Source organism: Phaenicophaeus curvirostris, chromosome 6, assembly GCF_032191515.1.
Source record: "Phaenicophaeus curvirostris isolate KB17595 chromosome 6, BPBGC_Pcur_1.0, whole genome shotgun sequence".
Taxonomy (NCBI): Eukaryota; Metazoa; Chordata; class Aves; order Cuculiformes; family Cuculidae; genus Phaenicophaeus; species Phaenicophaeus curvirostris.
The window spans coordinates 333,209-352,333 of record NC_091397.1 but is presented as its reverse complement, the minus strand read 5'-3'; the positions used below and the strand labels follow the sequence as shown (position 1 = coordinate 352,333).

General features: G+C 65.5%; 2 protein-coding genes across 5 annotated transcripts in view; both read right to left on the bottom strand.

Annotated features, from left to right (window-relative positions):
• Positions 1-7,972, bottom strand: part of LOC138722148 (nitric oxide synthase 3-like) — an 8,279-nt gene extending 307 nt beyond the window's left edge. The window contains 17 exon segments of the mRNA XM_069860015.1: positions 17-256; positions 365-432; positions 922-1,026; positions 1,117-1,261; positions 1,334-1,407; positions 1,491-1,541; positions 1,543-1,692; positions 1,907-2,008; positions 2,109-2,242; positions 2,245-2,282; positions 2,901-3,040; positions 3,796-3,937; positions 4,017-4,108; positions 4,540-4,702; positions 5,647-5,789; positions 6,508-6,610; positions 7,819-7,972. Coding sequence (XP_069716116.1) covers positions 17-256; positions 365-432; positions 922-1,026; positions 1,117-1,261; positions 1,334-1,407; positions 1,491-1,541; positions 1,543-1,692; positions 1,907-2,008; positions 2,109-2,242; positions 2,245-2,282; positions 2,901-3,040; positions 3,796-3,937; positions 4,017-4,108; positions 4,540-4,702; positions 5,647-5,789; positions 6,508-6,610; positions 7,819-7,925 — 1,997 coding nt within the window. The 5' untranslated portion in view covers positions 7,926-7,972.
• A 701-nt stretch (positions 7,973-8,673) lies between these two features.
• Positions 8,674-18,497, bottom strand: ATG9B (autophagy related 9B). Of its 4 annotated transcripts, none has more exons than XM_069859105.1 (14): positions 18,305-18,497; positions 16,343-16,478; positions 15,853-15,896; positions 15,019-15,083; positions 14,734-14,892; positions 13,801-13,942; positions 12,973-13,721; positions 12,033-12,186; positions 11,776-11,955; positions 10,748-11,163; positions 10,161-10,233; positions 9,766-9,850; positions 9,598-9,686; positions 8,674-9,259 (listed from the first exon to the last, which is right to left on the bottom strand). In XM_069859105.1, the coding sequence occupies exons 2-13, from the start codon at positions 16,440-16,442 to the stop codon at positions 9,616-9,618; spliced, it is 2,238 nt and encodes a 745-aa protein (XP_069715206.1). In that variant the 5' UTR covers positions 16,443-16,478; positions 18,305-18,497; the 3' UTR covers positions 8,674-9,259; positions 9,598-9,615. The 4 variants fall into 4 exon arrangements, with proteins under 4 accessions (XP_069715206.1, XP_069715205.1, XP_069715204.1 ...); XM_069859104.1 differs by having other exon boundaries at positions 16,343-16,445; XM_069859103.1 differs by lacking the exon at positions 18,305-18,497 and adding an exon at positions 16,645-17,031 and having other exon boundaries at positions 16,343-16,445.
• Positions 18,498-19,125: the final 628 nt, after the last annotated feature.

Below are 19,125 nucleotides of genomic sequence, written 5' to 3'. Positions count from 1 at the left end.
CCAGATAGCCACCAACATCATCTTGATGGCCCCCATCCCCATCCTGATGACCACCAGCCCCATCCTGATGTCCCCATCCCCTCCCCGCTGCCTGTGGCCCCCGTGCCCACGGTGGTGGCCGTGGCGGTGCCGGCCGTACCGCAGGGCTCCCAGGGCTCCAGCACTGTCCGTGTTGCTCAGCTGCCGCCGCTTCTTCTTCCAGGAGGCCACGAGCTGGTCGGACTGGGAGACGCTGTTGAAGCGCAGCTTGTAGCTCCTGCGGGGGAGGGTGGTGAGGGGTGAGGGCAGGGACCCTCCAACCTGAGACCCTCCCCACCCGAGACCCTCCCCAGCCAGGACCCCTGCCCAGCACCCCGGGGCTCACATGGGCTGCTCGTCCTGGGAGGAGCTGGTGTAGGGTGAGGTCATCTCCATCAGCGCCTTGGAGAAGCTCTGTTGGCAACAGCACCTCACTGACCTCCATTATCCTCCCCATCCCATCCCATCCCATCCCCATCTCCACCCCATCTTCATCCCATCCTCATCTCCATCCCGTCCCCATCCCCATCCCCATCTCCATCCCCATCTCCATCACCATCTTCATCCCCATCCCGTCCCCATCCCCATCCCCATCTCCATCCCCATCTCTATCCCCACCTCCATCCCCATCCCCATCTCCATCCCATCCCCATCCCCATCTCCATCTCATCCTCATCTCCATCCCCATCTCCATCCCCATCTCCATCCTATCCCCATCTCCATCATCTCCATCCCCATCTCCACTCCACCCCCATCTTTATCCCCTTCTCCATCCCCATCCCCATCTCCATCCCCTCCTCATCTCCATCTCCATCCCCACCTCCATCCCCACCTCCATCCCCATCTCCATCCCCACCTCCATCCCCCTTCCCATCCATCTTCCCCACATCCATCTCCCCTCACCTCCGCGCACTCCGGAGGGTCCCCATTCCCGAAGGTGCTGGTCACCACGAGCACCAGTGTCTCGTGCTCCAGGGCCACCACGTCGTACTCGTCCATGCACAGCACCTGCGTGGGGTTTGGGGAGGACGCGGCGTGGGGAGCTGCCGCCGCGGCGTCACCGCGGTGCCGGGCGGGAGGGCGGCTCCCCGGTCCCACCTTGGGGTCGAAGGCGCGGCGGAAGAGCTGGCAGAGGTTCCAGGCGTAGGCGCGGGACTTGCCGGTCTCGGTGGCGTAGAGGATGGTGACCTTGACCCGCCGAGCCATCACGTGTCCCATCAGCTTGGCCGAGATCTTCACCGCGCTGGCGGGTGGGACCGGGGGGTCAGGGGGACACAGGCACCCCGAGAACCTCCCTCCGGCCACCAGCACCTACTTGGCCACCTCCTTGAAGGTCTTTCTCCTGGTGACGGTCGTGTCCTTGGACACGTAGACCTTCCACGCCTCTGGCTGTGGGGCAGGTGGGGGGTTAACCGTGGGGCTGGGGGCGCGTGGGGGGTGGTGGGACCAGGGGGTGGTGGGATGGGGCCTACCTGGTAGCGGAAGGCGGGGTAGAGCTGGTAGTTGACCATCTCCTGGTTCCTGGTGGAAGACGGGGGTGAGGCTGCCTGAGATGGGGGGCACGATCCAGACCCAGTCGGCCGGGCAGCCGCCCCGCGTCCGCAGCTCATTCTCCATGTGCTTCACGAAGGACTCAGTGGCCGCGTGGTGGTCCACGATCGTCACCTTGTCCATCTGCGGGGCAGGAGGGGTGGGGAGAGCTCAGCAACCATGCTGGCTTCATGGTGGTCCTGGTGTTCCCATGGTGCCATGGTCCTGGTGTCCTCATGGAATGGTGGAGCTGGTGTCCCCATGGTGTGGTGACCCTTGGTGTCCCCAAGGACTGGTGGAGCTGGTGTCCCCACAGGGTGGTGGCCCCAGTGTCCCCATCCCCAGCCGCGTGTCCCACCTGGAAGCTGTGGAGCACCGCGATGTTCACCTCCACGGCCGCCTTGTCCTTCCAGAGGGTCGAGGTTGTCCTCGTGTCCAGCCCCATGCGCTGAGCCACCTCCTGTGGGTGGAGTGGGGTCTCAGTGAGGGTCCCCACGCCGTGGGGTCTCAGGGAGGGTCCCCTCGCCGGGCTCGGTGGGGCCATGGGGAGGGGTCCTCACCGGGAGGAGGTCGTAGCGGTGGCGGTCACAGAGGTTGCGGGCGCCGATCTCGCTGCTCATGTACCACCCGTTGAAGGGGGCAGCGGGGAACTCCAGGCCCCCGACCTCCAGCAGGAGGTTGGACACGGCCGGCAGCCGTACCAGCGCAGCCCCAGCTCCTCGAACCACGCCAGCCTGCGGGACCCACGGCCGCCCCACGGCAACCCACACGTGTCCCATCCCAGGCCAAGCCCATCACCATCCTCATCTCCATCTCCATCTCCATCTCCATCTCCATCTCCATCTCCATCTCCATCTCCATCCCATCCCCGTCTCCATCCAATCTTATCCCCAAGCCATCCCATCTCCCCACAACATCTCCATCCCCACATGATCTCCATCTCCATCATCTCCATCTCCATCCCCATGCCATCCCATCTCCATCCCCACACCATCCCATCCTCATGCCATCCCATCTCCATCCCCATCTCCATCTCCTTCTCCATCCCCACCTCCATTCCCATTCCCATCCTGATCCCCATCCCATCCCCATCCCCATCCCCATCCCCATCTCCATCCTCATCCCATTTCCATCTCCATCCCCATCTCCATCCCCATCCCCATCCCATCCCATCCCATCCCATCCCATCCCATCCCATCCCATCCCATCCCATCCCATCCCATCCCATCCCATCCCCATCCCATCCCCATCCCCATTCCATCCCATCCCATCCCATCCCATCCCCATCCCATCCCATCCCATCCCATCCCCGTGTCCATCTCCATCCCTCCCCACCCCGTGGTGTCTCTCACGTGGGGTGTCGCAGGGGCACCTCGAGCACGAGCTCGGGCGGCAGCGGGAAGAGCTCGGGGGGCTCCTCGGGGCTCTGCAGCAGCAGCGGCAGCACATCGAAGCGCCCGCCGCCCCCGCGCCACCCGTGCTGCACGCAGAGCTGCGGCCGCAACGTCAGCACCGGGCATGGCGGGGATGGGGGGGACGGGGATGGAGATGGGGATGGAGATGGAGATAGATGGAGATGGAGATGGAGATGGAGAAGGGGATGGAGGTGGAGATGGAGATGGGAATAGAGAAGGGGATGGAGATGGGAATAGAGAAGGGTATGGAGATGGAGATGGGGATGGAGATGGAGATGGAGATGGAGATGGGGATGGAGATGGAGATGGGGATGGAGATGGAGATGGAGATGGAGATGGAGATGGAGATAGATGGAGATAGATGGAGATGGAGATGGAGATGGGAATAGAGAAGGGGATGGAGATGGAGATGGAGATGATGGAGATGGGGATGGGGATGTAGATAGGGATGGGGTGGGGATGGGAGTAGAAAAGGGAATGGGAATAGAGAAGGGGATGGAGATGGAGATGGAGATGGAGATGGAGATGGAGATGGAGATGGAGATGGGGATGGGGATGGGGATGGGATGGGATGGGGATGGGATGGGGTGGGGATGGGAATAGAGAATGGGATGGAGATGGAGATGATGGAGATGGGATGGGATGGAATGGGATGGGATGGGATGGGAATAGAGAAGGGGATGGAGATGGAGATGGAGATGATGGAGATGGGATGGGATGGGATGGGATGGGATGGGATGGGATGGAGATGTGGATGGAGATGTGGATGGAGATGTGGATGGAGATTGAGGTGGCTTTGGAGGTGGGTCAGAATGGGATGTGGTGCCCCCACCTCAGTGATGTCCACGCTGGCCGGGTCCCCGAGCACGGAGCCATCAGGCTGCCGGTAGCCGGCGTAGCGGATCAGCTGCGCGTTCCAGATGCGGAAATCGCCGCGTCCCGGGGCGCGTGGAGGGAAGATGGTGATGGCGGATCTGGGGGCAGTGGGGGGGTCAGGGGGCGCCGGGCGAGGGGCCGGACCCTCCGCCAGCCCCACGGCCACTCGGCACCCACCGGATGTTGCCGCGGTTGGTGGCGAATTGGATGTGGGTGCAGAGGCAGCTGAACATCTCGGCCGCGCTGGTGCAGTCGCGGGCATCGAACACCTGCCAGGGGGGTCAGCGCCCCACGCCGGGGCAGCCGGGGGGCAACGGCGGGGATGTGGGGCGGGGGGGGGGCAGCCAGGGGGCTGGGGTGGGGATGTGGGGCATGGGAGAGGTTGTGTGGGGCTGCCGTGGGGCTGGGATGTGGGTCAGGGGTGCGGATGTGGGGCAGGGATGGGGATGTGTGGGGCAGGGATGGAGTCATGGGGCAGGGATGGGGCAGGGATGGGGATGTGTAGGGCAGGAATGGGGATGTGGGGCAGGGATGGGGATGTGTGGGGCAACAATGGAGCTGGGGATGTGGGGCAGATGGGGATGTGTAGGGTAGGGATGGGGTCATGGGGCAAGGCTGGGGCTGTGGGGCAGGGATAAGGGTATGGGGCAAGGGGATAGGGCTGTGGGGCAGGGCTGGGGTGGCCGTGGGGCTGCCCCACCTGCAGCTTGTTCCACTGGATGCGCCCCACGCAGCGCCCCGCGTTGCGCCAGGCCTGCTTGGCCCCGAACACCAGCTCGGGCGGCCGCAGCGTGTAGGTCCCCGAGGAGCCGATGGCGGCGGCCACCTCGCGCAGGCGCTGCACGTGGGCCGCGGAGTGCTCGCTGCGGGGCACGGACCCACTGAGGCCCACGGGGACCCACGGGGACCCACGGGGACCCACTGACCCACACCTCGCGCGGATGCTGCACGTGGGCAGCGGAGTTCTCACTGTGGAGCATGGACCCACTGAGACCCCCCGGGACCCTCTGAGACCCAGAGGGACCCAGAGGGACCCACTGTGACCCATAGGGACCATAGAGATCCATAGGGACCCATTGACCCAAACCTCATGCAGCCACTGCATGTGGGGCACTGAGTGCTCGCTGTGGGGCGGGGACCCACTGAGACCCACAGGGACCCTCTGAGACCCATAGGGACCCACTGAGACCCATAAGGACCCATAAGGACCCACAGGGACCCACTGAGACCCACTGAGACCCATAGGGACCCATAGGGACCCACTAAGACCCATAAGGACCCATAAGGACCCGCAGGGACCCACTGAGACCCATAGGGACCCATAAGGACCTACAGGGACCCACTGAGACCCATAGAGACCCACTGAGACCCAGAAGGACCCAGAAGGACCCACAGGAACCCACTGAGACCCATAGGGACCCACTGAGACCCATAGGGACCCATAGGGACTCACTAAGACCCATAGGGACCCATAAGGACCCACAGGGACCCACTGAGACCCATAGGGACCCATAAGGACCTACAGGGACCCTCTGAGACCCATAGGGACCAACTGAGACCCATAAGGACCCATAGGGACCCTCTGAGACCCATAGGGACCAACTGAGACCCATAAGGACCCATAGGGACCCATAGGGACCCATAGGGACCCATAGGGACCCACTGCCGAGCGCTCGCTGGGGGCGCAGGGGGCGCTGAGGCCGCCAGGGGGCGCTGTGGAGCTGTAGGTTGCTCTATGGGTCTCGGGGGGTCCCAATGGGTCCCTGGGGGTCCCCGGGGGTCTCGGGGGGTCTCGGGGGGGTCTCACCGTCGCAGGGCTCGGTAGTAGAGGCCGAGGAAGTCCCGGGCGCGGCTGAGCAGCTCCTGGGGGGATCGGGAGCCCTCGGGCGGCGGCGGCGGCAGCGGCAGCGCCAGCGACCCCAGGCAGCGCCGCTCCGAGCAGGGCAGCTCCTGGGGACCCCAGACACCCCTGAGACCCCTGAGCCCCCCCTGCACCCCCTGAGACCCCCCTGCACCCCCTGAGACCCCTGAGCCCCCCCTGAGACCCCTCTGAGACCCCCCTGCACCCCCTGAGCCCCCCCTGCACCCCCTGAGACCCCTGAGCCCCCTCTGAGCTCCTTCTGAGACCCCCCTGTACCCCCTGAGACCCCCCTGAGCCCCCTCTGAGACCCCCCCAGACAGCGCCGCTCCGAGCAGGGCAGCTCCTGGGGACCCCAGACACCCCTGAGACCCCTGAGACCCCCCCGAGCACCCCCTGAGACCCCCTTGCACCCCCTGAGACCCCTCTGAGACCCCCCAGGCAGCGCCGCTCTGAGCAGGGCAGCTCCTGGGGGACCCCAAAACCGTGAGACTCCTCTGAGCCGCCTCAGTGACCCCCTGAGGCACCCCGACCCCCCCTGCACCCCCCCTGCACCTCCAGACCCCCACCTGCCCCCCCAACTACACCTGCAATTTCCCCCACACCCCACCTGCCCCCCATTAACCCCAATTGCCCCCCATCCCCCCCCATTCCCCCCACTTGCCCCGCGACACCCCAATTGCCCCCCTTACCCCCACCTGCCCCCCGAATTGCACCCCATTATGCCCACTTGCCCCACTACCCCCAACTGCCCCCCAACTGCCCCCACCTGTCCCCCCATCCCAAATTGCCCCCCCAATTGCCCCCCACCTGCCCCCCCTGGGCGCAGAGGGTGTCGTAGCCGATGCTCCCCGTCTCCCAGTTCTTCAGGCGGGCGAAGCGGGGGGGCTCGGGGGGCAGGGGGGGCGCCGAGCTGGGGGGCACAGAGAGTGTGGGGCTGGGGGGGCCGCTGGGGGGGCAGCCCGGGGCGCTGGGACCCACTAGGGAGGCACTGGGAGCACGGAGGGGGCGAACTGGGAGCACTGGGAGGCACTGGGGGGGCACTGGGAGCACTGGGAGCAGCATTGTGGGGGCACTGGGAGCACTGGGGGCCCTGGGGGGGGACACTGGGAGCAATTTAAGGGGCACTGGGAGCACTGGGAAGTGGCACTGGGTCTGAGCCGTGGGGCTGAGCTATGGGGCAGGGTTTGAGCTATGGGGCTGGGGCTTGAGCTGTGGGGCTGGGTTTGAGTTCTGGGGTTTGGTTGGTCCCCATGGGGCTGGGGGGGCGCCGTGGGGCTGCCGTGGGGCAGGGGACCCTCCTGTGGGGCCACATCTCTGGTGGGTTCCATGAGCCACATGGAGGCATCTCCACGGGCCACGGTGGAGCCAGGGAAGAGGGGGCCAAGTGAGGGTCCCCCACTGGGGCCATGGGGGTTCCTGTAGGGACGCGTCTGGTGGGGCCACATCTCCTATGGGGCCACATCTGCTATGGGGACACATCTCTGGTGGGTTCCATGAGCCATGTGGAAGCATCTCCATGGACCATGGTGGGGCCAGGGAAGAGGGGGCCGAGCAAGGGGTCCCTGTTGGGGCCACAGGGGCTCCAGTGGGGACACATCTCCTGTGGGGACACATCTCTGGTGGGTCCCTTGAGCCACATGGAGGCATCTCCATGGGCCATGGTGGAGCAAGGGAAGAGGGGGCCAAGCAAGAGGTCCTCGTTGGGGCCCCAGGGGCTCCGGTGGGGCCACATCTGCTATGGGGCCACATCTGCTATGGGGACAAATCTCCTATGGGGCCACATCTCCTATGGGGACACATCTCTGGTGGGTTCCTTGAGCCACATGGAGGCATCTCCATGGACCATGGTGGAGCAAGGGAAGAGGGGGCGCTGAGCAAGGGGTTCCCGTTGGGGCCCCAGGGGCTCCGATGGGGCCACATCTCCTATGGGGACACATCTCTGGTGGGTTCCATGAGCCACATGGAGGCATCTCCATGGGCCACGGTGGAGCCAGGCGAGACGAGGCCAAGCGAGGGGTCCCTGCTGAGGTCCCGGGGCGGCAGCCCCCGTGTCCCACCCCCAATGGTGCCACCGCAGCGCCCGCCCCACCGCCCCCGTCCCATGGACCTCGCACCCACCTGCCGCGGTCGGCGCTGGCACCGTCATCGGGCGTGAGCTGGCGCGAGCAGAGGCCGAGGCCACAGGAGCGGGCAGCGCTGGGCAGCACGGCTGGAAGGTTCCCCATCGCGCCAGCTCTGACCGACGGCGGCGTCGGGAGCGGCCGCTTCCTCCGGCGCTGGGGAAGTGGTGACCTCGGCCACCTCCACCCCGCACACAATGGGCACCGGACGCCCCTCCGCACCCCCGCCCCGCACGCAGCGGATGCCGGAGGCCACGCTGCGGCCCCACCCCACGCCCCACGGACACCCCACCACGGAGAAACCTCCATCCCACGCCCCACGGACACCCCACCATGGAGAAACCTCCACCCCACACCCCACGGACACCCCACCATGGAGAAACCCACACCCCATGGACGCCCCACCACGGAGGAACCTCCATCCCACACTCAACGGATGCCCCACTATGGAGAAACCTCCATTCCACATCCCATGGACACCCCACCACCACGATGCCTCCACCCCACATCCCACGGACACCCCCCACCGTGAAACCTCCGTCCCACACTCAACGGATGCCCCACTGCGTACTCAATGGAGACCTTTCCACCGCAGTGTCCCCACCCCACACACGATGGAGGCCCCACCACTGAGAAACCTCCACTCAACACTCGATGGAGGCCCCACTACCACGATGCCCCCACCCTACACTTGATGGAAGCCTCAACTCCACAATGTCCACACCCCAGACTCAATGGAGGCCCCTCCACCGTGATGTCCCCACCCCACACTCGATGGAGGCCCTCCATCACCCTCGGTGACCAGTTGAGCTCCAGTGGCCACTTCTCAGCGTGATCCAGTGAAGGAAGGACAGAAGGCTTGGCCACCACGGCTGCGAGCGGTGGCCACAACAGCTTTATTGATCGAAGAACCTCCCTCTGGGACAACCCTCCAGGTCTGGGTCCCCAGGGTGGAACAGGGTGGGACGTGGGACGGGAGAGGATGCGATGGGGAGAAGATGAGGATGGGGACGAGAACAGAGACTGGGACGAGGATGGAGCTGGGGGCCGGGTGGGATGGGGACAAGGATGGGGACAGGGTGGAGGTGGGGACAGGGATGTGATGGGAGCAGGGATGTGATGGGGACAAGGATGGGAACCAGGATGTGATGAAGACAAGGATAGGGACAAGGTGGGGATGGGGACCAGGATGGGGACCAGGATGGGACCATCGCCCCGGCTCTGGGGCGCAGTCACCGCACTCGCAGCCCCCCTGCACCCTTCGTGTCCCGCTCGGTGCTGCGGTGACGGCACCAGGACCCAAGAACCTGAGCACCTCTGGGGTTCCAGCTGTCCCCCGGCAGCCCCCCAGGCCCCCGCGCCACTGGAGCCACCGGAGCCACCGCCGCACCCTGGGCAGCAGCGAGACCCCCACCAGCTCGCCCGGCACCACCAGGACCCTGCGGGGAAAGGGGTGTCAGGAGGGACCCCAGCACTGGGGACATTGGGATGAGAATCAGGGACCCCCACCCCAGGGACATCAGAACCAGGGACCCCGGCACTGGGGACTCCAGGACCAGGGACATCGGGACCAGGGATGCTGGTACTGGGGACCCCGGCACCAGGGACCCCAGTTTTGGGGACCCTGGTGTTGGGGACATCGGGACCAGGGACAGGGACCAGGGACCTCAACACCAGGGACCCCAGGACCAGGGACTTCGGGACCAGTGGCCCCCATGCCAGGAACCAGAACCAGGGACCCCACTGCTGGGTTCACCGTCCATGTCCATGGCCTCACCGGCGCCGCAGAGGCCTCTCAGGTCGTCGTCTCCTCTTCCTCCTCCTCCTCCTCCTCAGCCCAGCCGCCTAGCGGGGCCCTGGCCAGACCTGGGGGGCAGCGGGGTCAGAGCACGCGGGACCCCCAGGACCCCCGGTTATGGGGCAGGAACCAGGACACGGTGCTCACCTGTGGTGACGGGGGGCAGCGGGGGGGTCCCCGCAGGCTGGGGCGCAACGTCCTGCGGCGGCTGCTGCTGCTGCTGCTGGTGCAGCTGGAGGCGGGGAGAGGGGGGTCAGGGACCCCAGAATGGGGGTCACTGCCCCCAGCAGGATGCGGCGGTGGGCAGGGATGCAGGGGTGCGGGGATGTAGGGATGCAGGGGGCAGGGATGTGGGGATGTGGGCAGGTATGAGAGCAGGGACGTGGAGACGCAGGGATGTGGAGATACAGGGATGTGGAGATACAGGGATGCAGGGGTGCAGGGATGCAGGGATACAGAGATGCGGGGATGTGGGGATGCAGGGATATGGGGATACAGGGGTGTGGGGCTGTGGGGCTGTGGGGCTGAGGACGGGGACACACCTCGTGCATGTAGACGGCGTGGAGACTCATCTCGGCCTGGGCCACCTCGCAGAGCAGCAGCGGGGGGGCAGCGCTGTCGGGGGGTGAGAGCCCGACACGGACCCCAGCACCACCCCCACCAACACCCCTTCCCACCATGACCCCCCTATTTCCATGACTGCCCTCCTCTCCACGACTCCTCTTTCCCATGATGCCCACCTCCTCTCCATGGTCCCCCTTTTTCCATGACCCCCAACTTCCACGACGCCCCCCATTTCCATGTCCTCCCCTCCCATCCTGACCCCCCTCCTCTCCATGATTCCCCCATTTGCATGACTCCCCCTCCATGGTCCCCCCTCCCACCATGAAACCCCCCTTTTCCATGTCCCCCCTCCTCACCATGACCCCCTCTCTGCTTACCATGATCCCCCCTCCCTCCATGACCCCCCATTTTCCATGAACCCCCTTTTCCATGACCCCCCTCTCCTCTCCATGGTCCCCCCTCCCTCCACGAACCCCATTTTCCATGACCCCCCTCCTCTCCACAACCCCCCCCTTCCCCCCTTGTCCCCCTTTTCCATCCCCCCTTGTCCCACCGTGTCCCTCACCTCTCCTGGGGGCGCAGGCGGCCGCCGTCGCCCAGGGGTCCCCACGCTCGCTGCGAGGCCACCAGGGAGGCGAGGAGGCTGGCGGTGCCACCAGCAATGCCGAAGCCGCGGTCGTTGGCCACCATGGCACCGGCCGGCACCGCGGGCCACGCCAGGATGCCGGACACTGACCCGTGCGGCCACGGGGACACGGGGCTGGTGGTCGACGCCTCGTCCGAGGGCCACGCGGTGCCCGGCGCCCGCGCGGCGGCTGCGTCCCGCTGCGCCTGCTCCTTCAGGTGGCTGAGGAAGAGCTCGCTGGGCGGCGGCGGCTGCCAGCGCGGGTTGGTGATGGCGAAGTGCATCAGCGACAGCTCCGTCTTCCCGTCCTCCGCTTGCTGGTAGACGGACGCCTCCGTCTGCCCAGCCGAGAGCCACTGCGGGGAGATCCAGGGAGGTGCCACCTTGGGAAGGACCCTGGGGATCCTCCAGCCCAACCCTGCCCAGCTCCGAAACAGCCCCAAGCCCGCAGGAGTGGTTGGACTCGATGACCTAAGAGATCGTTTCCAACCCAGTGATTCTATGATTCTACAAAAAACTGAACCCAGGATTCGAGGAGAGGTCTCATCAGTGCCAAGTACAGAGGGACAATCCCTTCCCTGGACCTGCTGGCCACCCCAGGGCTGATCCAAGCCAGGATGCTGGTGGCTTCTTGGCCACCTGGGCCACTGCTGGCTCATGTTCAGCCACCGTCGACCAACACCCCCAGGTCCTTCTCCTCCAGGCACCTTTCCAGCTGCTTTTCCCCGAGCCTGGAGCTGCTCGGGGTGGTTGTGACCCATGAGCAGGACCCAGCACTGAGCTGGGTTGAACCCCATCAAGTTGGCCATGGCCAGTGGACCCAGCCTGGCCAGGTCCCTCAGCAGATCCTCCCTGGCCTCCAGCAGATCCACGCTCCCTCCCAGCTCAGTGTCATCTCCAAACTGACTGAGGGAGCACCCAGATCACCGTGGCCACCCCGGCCCCCCTGATCCTCGGACCCCCCCGACCTGGGGGTTGCCATGATTGCGGACGTCCAGCTGGGCGAAGGAGCAGACGTCTCCCACCCCGGCCACCTCCACCGTGAAGTTGCGGAAGAAGTCAACGATGTCCAAGGCGCGGGCGGGGAGGGCGAAGATGAGGATGAGGGGAGTGATGATGGGGCTGAGCAGCTCCTCCAGGATGAAGACCTGTGGGGGGACGGGGATGTCAGGGGGTGCCGGGACAGGGTCACAGGGTCCGGCCCCGCCGCCCGCCCGGCGCTCACCGCTTTGTACTGGAAGAGCTGCCCCATCTCGGAGCGCGTCTCCGAGCGGCCGGCGTTGCCCGGCCAGTGGTCGGGCATGTAGTGGACGTGGGCGAGGACGCGCTGGAGGAGCTGCTGGGGGCACCGCACGGTGTGCTCGTCGGGGATGAAGGACCTGAAGGCACAGAGAATCACAGAATCACCAGGTTGGAAAAGACCCACGGGATCATGGAGTCCAACCATTCCCATCAATCACTGACCCGTGTCCCTCAGCACCTCGTCCACCCGTCCCTTAAACCCCTCCAGGGAAGGGGACTCAACCGCCTCCCTGGGCAGCCTCGGACACTGCCCAATGACCCTTTCTGGGAAATATATTTTCCTAATGTCTATCCTGAGCCTCCCCTGGAGAGGCTGGCCACGCCGGTTATGATCCAAGCCAAGATGCCCCTGGCCTTCTTGGCCCCCTAGGCCCCTGCTGGCTCCTGTTCAACCAAGCCCCCCAGGTCCTTCTCCTCCAGGCACTTTCCAGCCAGGCTTCTCCTAGGCTGGAGCTGCCCAGGGTTCTTGTGCCCCAAGTGCAGGACCCGCCGTTTGGCCTCGTTAACCCTCATCCTGTTGGTCTCAGCTCATGGATCCAGCCTGTTCAGATCCCTTTGGAGCCTCCCTGCCCTCCAGCAGATCCAGCTGCCTCCCAGCTCAGTGTCACCCCCAAACTTGCTAAGGGTGCACTCGATGCCTTCATCCAGGTCATTGATAAAGACCCTGAGCAGGGCTGGACCCAGCACCGAGCCCTGAGGACACCACTTGGAACTGGCCTCCAGCTGGAGTTAACTCCATCTCCCACCACTCTCTGGGCCCTCCAGCCAACCACTTTACACCCAGGAGAGCGTTCGCCTGCCCCGACTGACAGTTCCCAAGGAGGATGCTGTGAGAAGCCGAGCCGAAGGGTCCCAGCACCCACCTGGACACGGTGACCACCACCCCCAGCAGCGTGGCGGCCGCGAGGACGTGCTCCACCGCCAGGACATCCTCGTCGTAGACGGTCAGCGCGATGAGCACGGCCAGGATGGAGCCGGCGAAGAAGCCGACGTTCTTGGCCAGCACGGCGAGCAGGGGGCTGGCGAAGGAGTTCATGTACTCGGCGGCCGGTCGGTAGCCGCGGCTCAGCCGCGCCTGCAGCTCGTGGTCGAGCTCGTTGAAGTGGCGCAGGTAGAGGCGGCCGTAGAGCGACCAGCGCCGCGCGCCCAGGCTGCCCGGCTCCCGCTTGATGCCCTCGGCGTAGCTGAAGAAGGCGTAGAGCAGCTGCCAGAGCAGCACGCAGGGGCACAGCGCCAGGTTGGCCAGTCCCGCCAGCACCGCCGCGCGCGCCAGGCCCCGCGCCAGCTCCCGCCGCGCCTCGGCGCGCTTGCACCGCGCCCGCAGGCTCCACTTGTTCTGGAAGAGGGACCCGGGGCCCCAGAAGAGCAGCAGCTCCAGGTTGTACTGGAGGCCGCGGGTGAGGAAGACGACGGAGCCCAGCAGCGGCAGGCGGAAGCGCACGGGCAGCAGCGACTTGTTGACCATGGCCACCGTGTAGTTCTTGAAGCGCAGGATGCGGTGGTAGATGTCCAGCTCCGTCAGCTCCCGCTTGTGCACGCAGAGCGGCTGCCGCCGCTGCAGCTCCATCAGCCGCGCCTGCACCTCCTGCCAGCTGAGGCTGCACAGCTCCTCCTGCGCCCACGGGACACCGATCGGCACCGGCACGGCACCGCGCGGCCCCCCGAGCCCCCCCAGGCCCCGACCCGCTCACCGAGGGGATCTTGAGGGCTTGGGTGTAGAAGGAGCGGATCTCCCAGTAGCTCAGGAGGCTGCAGAGAACCTTCACCAGCCGGTAGAGCCAGAAGACGGTGGCCATGGCCAGCAGGAAGATGATCCAGCCACTGCCACGGATCCTGCGCGGGGACACGGAGTCGCTTGGGTGGGAAAGAGCTCGGACAGCATCGAGTCCAACCGTCCCCGTCCACCATGGAACCATCCCCGAGCACCTCATCTCCCTGTCTTCTAAACTCTCCAGGGATGGGGACTCCACCTCCTCCCCGAGCAGCCTCAGCCAGGGCTGAGAACCCTCTCAGTGAAGAAATGTCTCCCAATGTCCAATCTGAACCTGCCCTGGAGCAACCTGAGGCCTTTTCCTCTCATTCCATCACCTGTCACTTGGGAGAAGAGCCCAGCACCCACCTCACCACAACCTCCTTTCAAGGAGCTACAGAGAGCGATGAGGTCTCCCCTCAGCCTCCTCTTCTCCAGGATAAACAGCTCCAGGTCTCTCAGCTGCTCCTCACAACCCTTGTTCTCCAGCCCCTTCCCCAGCTCCGTTCCCTTCTCCAGACGTTCTCCAGCCCCTCAAGGTCTTTCTTGGAGTGAGGGACCCAAAACTGACCCCAGGATTCGAGCTGTGGCCTCACCAGCACCGAGTCCAAGGGGACCATCCCTGCCCTGCTCCTGCTGCCACCCCAGGGCTGATCCAAGCCAGGATGCTGGTGGCTTCCTTGGATCATGTTGCCGTGGGCCACATGCAGGGCTGGACCCTGAGCCTGGTTGAACCCCAAACCCTTGGCCTCAGCCCATGGATCCAGCCTGGCCAGGTCCCTCTGTGGATGCTCCCTGCCCTCCATCCGTGGATCCAGCCTGGCCAGATCCCTCTGCAGACCCTCCCTGCCCTCCATCCAGGGTCCTGTCTCACCTCTGGGCGCACTGTGCCGCGGGCAGGAGGGCGTCGGGCAGCGTCACCTTGGCTCGGTCTCCGGCTCGGCTGTGGTTGAGCGGGCGGTTGGCGAAGAGGACGTCGTAGTCCACGCAGCAGAGCAGGAAGGTGGTGAAGGCGACCACGAACGCGAACTGCCTGCGGGCGGCAGCCGCTGAGTGCCACGCCGGGACCCGGCACCACACGGAGCCACACGGCACCACGCGGCACGGCACGGAGCCACGCGGCACCACACACGGCACAGCCGTCCCCACGGTCACTCACCCCAGCTCGAAGGCGTCGGCGAGCACCATGCAGGCGAAGCCGTTCCTCTGGTGGAAGCGGTAGATGTTGGGGGGTGTCAAGGAGCCTGCCCTGCTGCCCCCCAAGTGCCCCCCAAGCGCCTAACAATTCCCATATGCCTCCCAAGCACCCCACAGCCCCCCATGTGCCCCACGAGCACCTCATGGACCCCACAGACCCCCATGTGCCCCACGGACCCCACAACCCCCATGCGACCCCTAAGTGTCCCACAGCCCCCCATGTGCCCCCCAAGCACCTCATGGACCCCCATGCCCCCCAGGTGTTCCCCAAGTGCCCCACAGAGCCCACAACCCCCATGAACCCCAAGTGTCCCACAGCCCCCCATGTGCCCCACAAGCACCTCACGGACCCCACAGACCCTCAAGTGTTCCCCAAGTGCCCCACAGACCCCCATGACCCCCAAGTGCCCCAGGGGCCCCACAACCCCATGACCCCCTCAAGTGTCCCACAGCCCCCCATGTGGCCCACAAGCACCTCATGGACCCCCATGCCCCCCAAGTGTTCCCCAAGTGCCCCACAGAGCCCACAACCCCCATGAACCCCAAGTGTCCCACAGCCCCCCATGTGCCCCACAAGCACTTCATGGCCTCCACAACCCCTATGCACCCCCCCAAGCACCCCACGGCCCCCCTGGCCTCCCATGTGCCCCCCAAGTGCCCCCCAGCCCTCCTGGCGCCCCATGTGCCCTACAGCCCCTCAAGCGCCCCATGGCCCCAGTGTGCACTCCATCTGCCCCCCAAGTGCCCCCCAGGCCCCCCGGTGCCCCCCCGGTGCCCCCCAGCGCCACAAGGATATCCTGGAGAAGAAGTCATCGAGGTTCTTGACGTGGTACCACGAGTCTGGGGAGAGGAATGGGCTGAGCCGTGGGGCAGCCCCACTGCAACCCCCACCCCACACCCCATAGCAGGCCAGGACCCCCCCGTACCCCTCATCCCGCGCCCCATGGAGGGTCAGGACCCCCAGTCCCCTGTACCCACAACTCTGTGCCCCACAGCAGGGTCAGGACCCCCATCCCATGCCCCACAGTGGGTCAGGACCCCCACCCGGTGCCCCACGGTGGGTCAGGACCCCCACCCAGTGCCCCACAGTGGGTCAGGACCCCCATCCTATGCCCCACAGTGGGTCAGGACCCCCATCCAGTGCCCCACAGTGGGTCAGGACCCCCACCCAGTGCCCCACGGTGGGTCAGGACCCCCACCCGGTGCCACATGGAGGGTCAGGACCCCCAGCCCCCTGTACTCCCCATCCTGTACCCCACAGTGGGTCAGGACCCCCAGCCCCATACCTGGCAGCCCCTCGGGCACGTGGAGCAGCATCTCCTCCTCGCCGGGGGGCGAATCCTCCTCGGGGTCCTCCAGGCGCCGGTACTCGCCCGTGGCCGCCATCACCTGCCGAGGCCGCCGTGGGCAACGGGCGCGGTGCTGCCCCACGGCCGCGTGCCGGAAATGCCGGCGAGGCCACGCATCAGCGCTGCGTGCCCCACATTCGGGAGGGCTGAGGTGGCTACCCACGGCACCGGCACGGCCACCGCCTCGGCCTCGGGCAGCGTCGCCTCACCCCATGGAGCCTCACCCCATGGATCCTTACCCCATGGATCCTCACCCCATGGACCCACATCCTATGGACACACATCCCGTGGAGCCCCAACCCCATGGATGCTTACCCCATGGATCCTCATCCCGTGGAGCCCCAACCCCATGGATGCTCACCCTGTGGACCCACGTCCCATGGATTCTTACCCCATGGACCCACATCCCATGGATCCACATCCCATGGATCCTCACCCCATGGATCCTTATCCCATGGACCCACATCCCATGGATCCACATCCCATGGATCCTCACCCCATGGATCCTTACCCCATGGACCCACATCCTATGGACTCACATCCCATGGACCCACATCCCATGGATCCTCACCCCATGGATCCTTACCCACAGAATCACAGAATCACAGAATAACCAGGTTGGAAGAGACCCACCGGATCACCGAGTCCAACCGTTCCTACCAAACACTAAACCATATCCCTCAGCACCTCGTCCACCCGTGCCTTAAACACCTCCAGGGAAGGTGACTCAACCACCTCCCTGGGCAGCCTGTTCCAGTGCCCAACGACCCTTTCTGTAAAGAATTTTTTCCTAACGTCTAGCCTAAACCTCCCCTGGCGGAGCTTGAAGCCATTCCCTCTTGTCCTGTCCCCTGTCACTTGGGAGAAGAGGCCAGCACCCTCCTCTCTACAACGTCCTTTCAAGTAGTTGTAGAGAGCAATGAGGTCACCCCTCAGCCTCCTCTTCTCCAGGCTAAACAACCCCAGCTCTCTCAGCCGCTCCTCATAAGGCCTGTTCTCCAGCCCGTTCACCAGCTTTGTTGCTCTTCTCTGGACTCTCTCCAGAGCCTCAACATCCTTCTTGTGGTGAGGGGCCCAGAACTGAACACAGTATTCGAGGAGCGGTCTCACCAGTGCCGAGTACAGAGGGAGGATAACCTCCCTGGACCTGCTGGTCACGCCGTTTCTGATACAAGCCAAGATGCCATTGGCCTTCTTGGCCACCTGGGCACACTGCTGGCTCATATTCAGTCGGCTGTCAACCAACACACCCAGGTCCCTCTCCTCCAGGCAGCTTTCTAGACAGATTTCTCCTAGTCCTTACCCCATGGACCCACATCCTATGGACACACATCCCATGGAGCCCCAACCCCATGGATGCTCACCCCATGGATCCACATCCCGTGGACCCACGTCCCATGGATCCTCACCCCATGGATCCTTACCCCATGGACCCATGTCCTATGGACCCACATCCCATGGATCCTCATCCTGTGGAGCCCCAACCCCATGGATCCTCACCCCATGGATCCTCACCCCATGGACCCACATCACATGGATCCACATCCCATGGATCCTCACCCCATGGATCCTCACCCCATGGACCCCTGTCCTATGGACTCACATCCCATAGATCCTCACCCCATGGATCCTCACCCCATGGACCCACATCCTATGGACCCACACCCCATGGATCCTCACCATGCGGACCCACATCCCCATGGATGCTCACCCCATGGATCCTCATCCCGTGGACCCACATCCCATGGATCCTCACCCTATGGAGCCTCAACCCCATGGACCCTCACTCCGTGGACACCATCCCCATGGACCCACACCCCCTTGGAGCCCCCTCCCATGGAAGACCACCTCATGGGACCCCAGCCGTGGGGCAGGACGAGACCCCTCGTGCCCCCTTACCGTGCTCGGCTGCTGCCCCACAGGCCACCAGGTCCCCCGGCGTGGCCAGGGCCAGCGGCCAGCCCAGCTGGTGGCCACAGGTGCCGCGTCCGGCCGCACCCCACGCCAGCGCCCTGAGTCACCGCGGCAGCGACGGCCACGCCACGGCCACCACGGCCCCTGGTGTCACCTCCACAGCCCCCAGTGTCCCCTCCACGGCCACCACGGCCCCCAGTGTCCCCACCACGGCCACCACAGCCCCCAGTGTCCCCACCACGGCCACCACGGCACGGCACGTCCCGTCCAGCGCCGCAGCGGGGCCAAAAATACCCGGGCCAAGAATAGCGGCGAGTAAACAGGGGGACAGCGGGGGGACATGGGGACACGCAGGGGACATGGGGACACGCACCCCAGTGCCCCTGGGGTGACACATATGACACAGGGACAGGCGGGGGACACAGGGACACACCCCCCAGTGACCCCGGGGGGACACGTGTGACCTGTGGACACAAGCAGGGACACGCGTGTGACACGGGGAGAGTCCCTGTTTTCCCCTGATGTCCCCCGCGCTCGGTGCCGGCGGTACCCCCAGTGTCCTTGTCCCCACTGTCCCCGTCCTCAGTGTCCCCAGTGCCCCCCATTGTACCCCAGTGCCCCCAGTGTCCCTGTCCCCAGTGCTCCCAGTGCCCCTCAGTGCCTCCCAGTGTCTCTGCCCCCAGTGCCCCCAGGGTCCCCAGGGTCCCCAGTGTCCCCAGTGTCCCAGTACCTCCCAGTGCCCCCCAGTGTCTTTGTACCCAGTGTTCCCAGTTCTCCCGGTGTACCCCCTTCTCTATCCCCCCCCC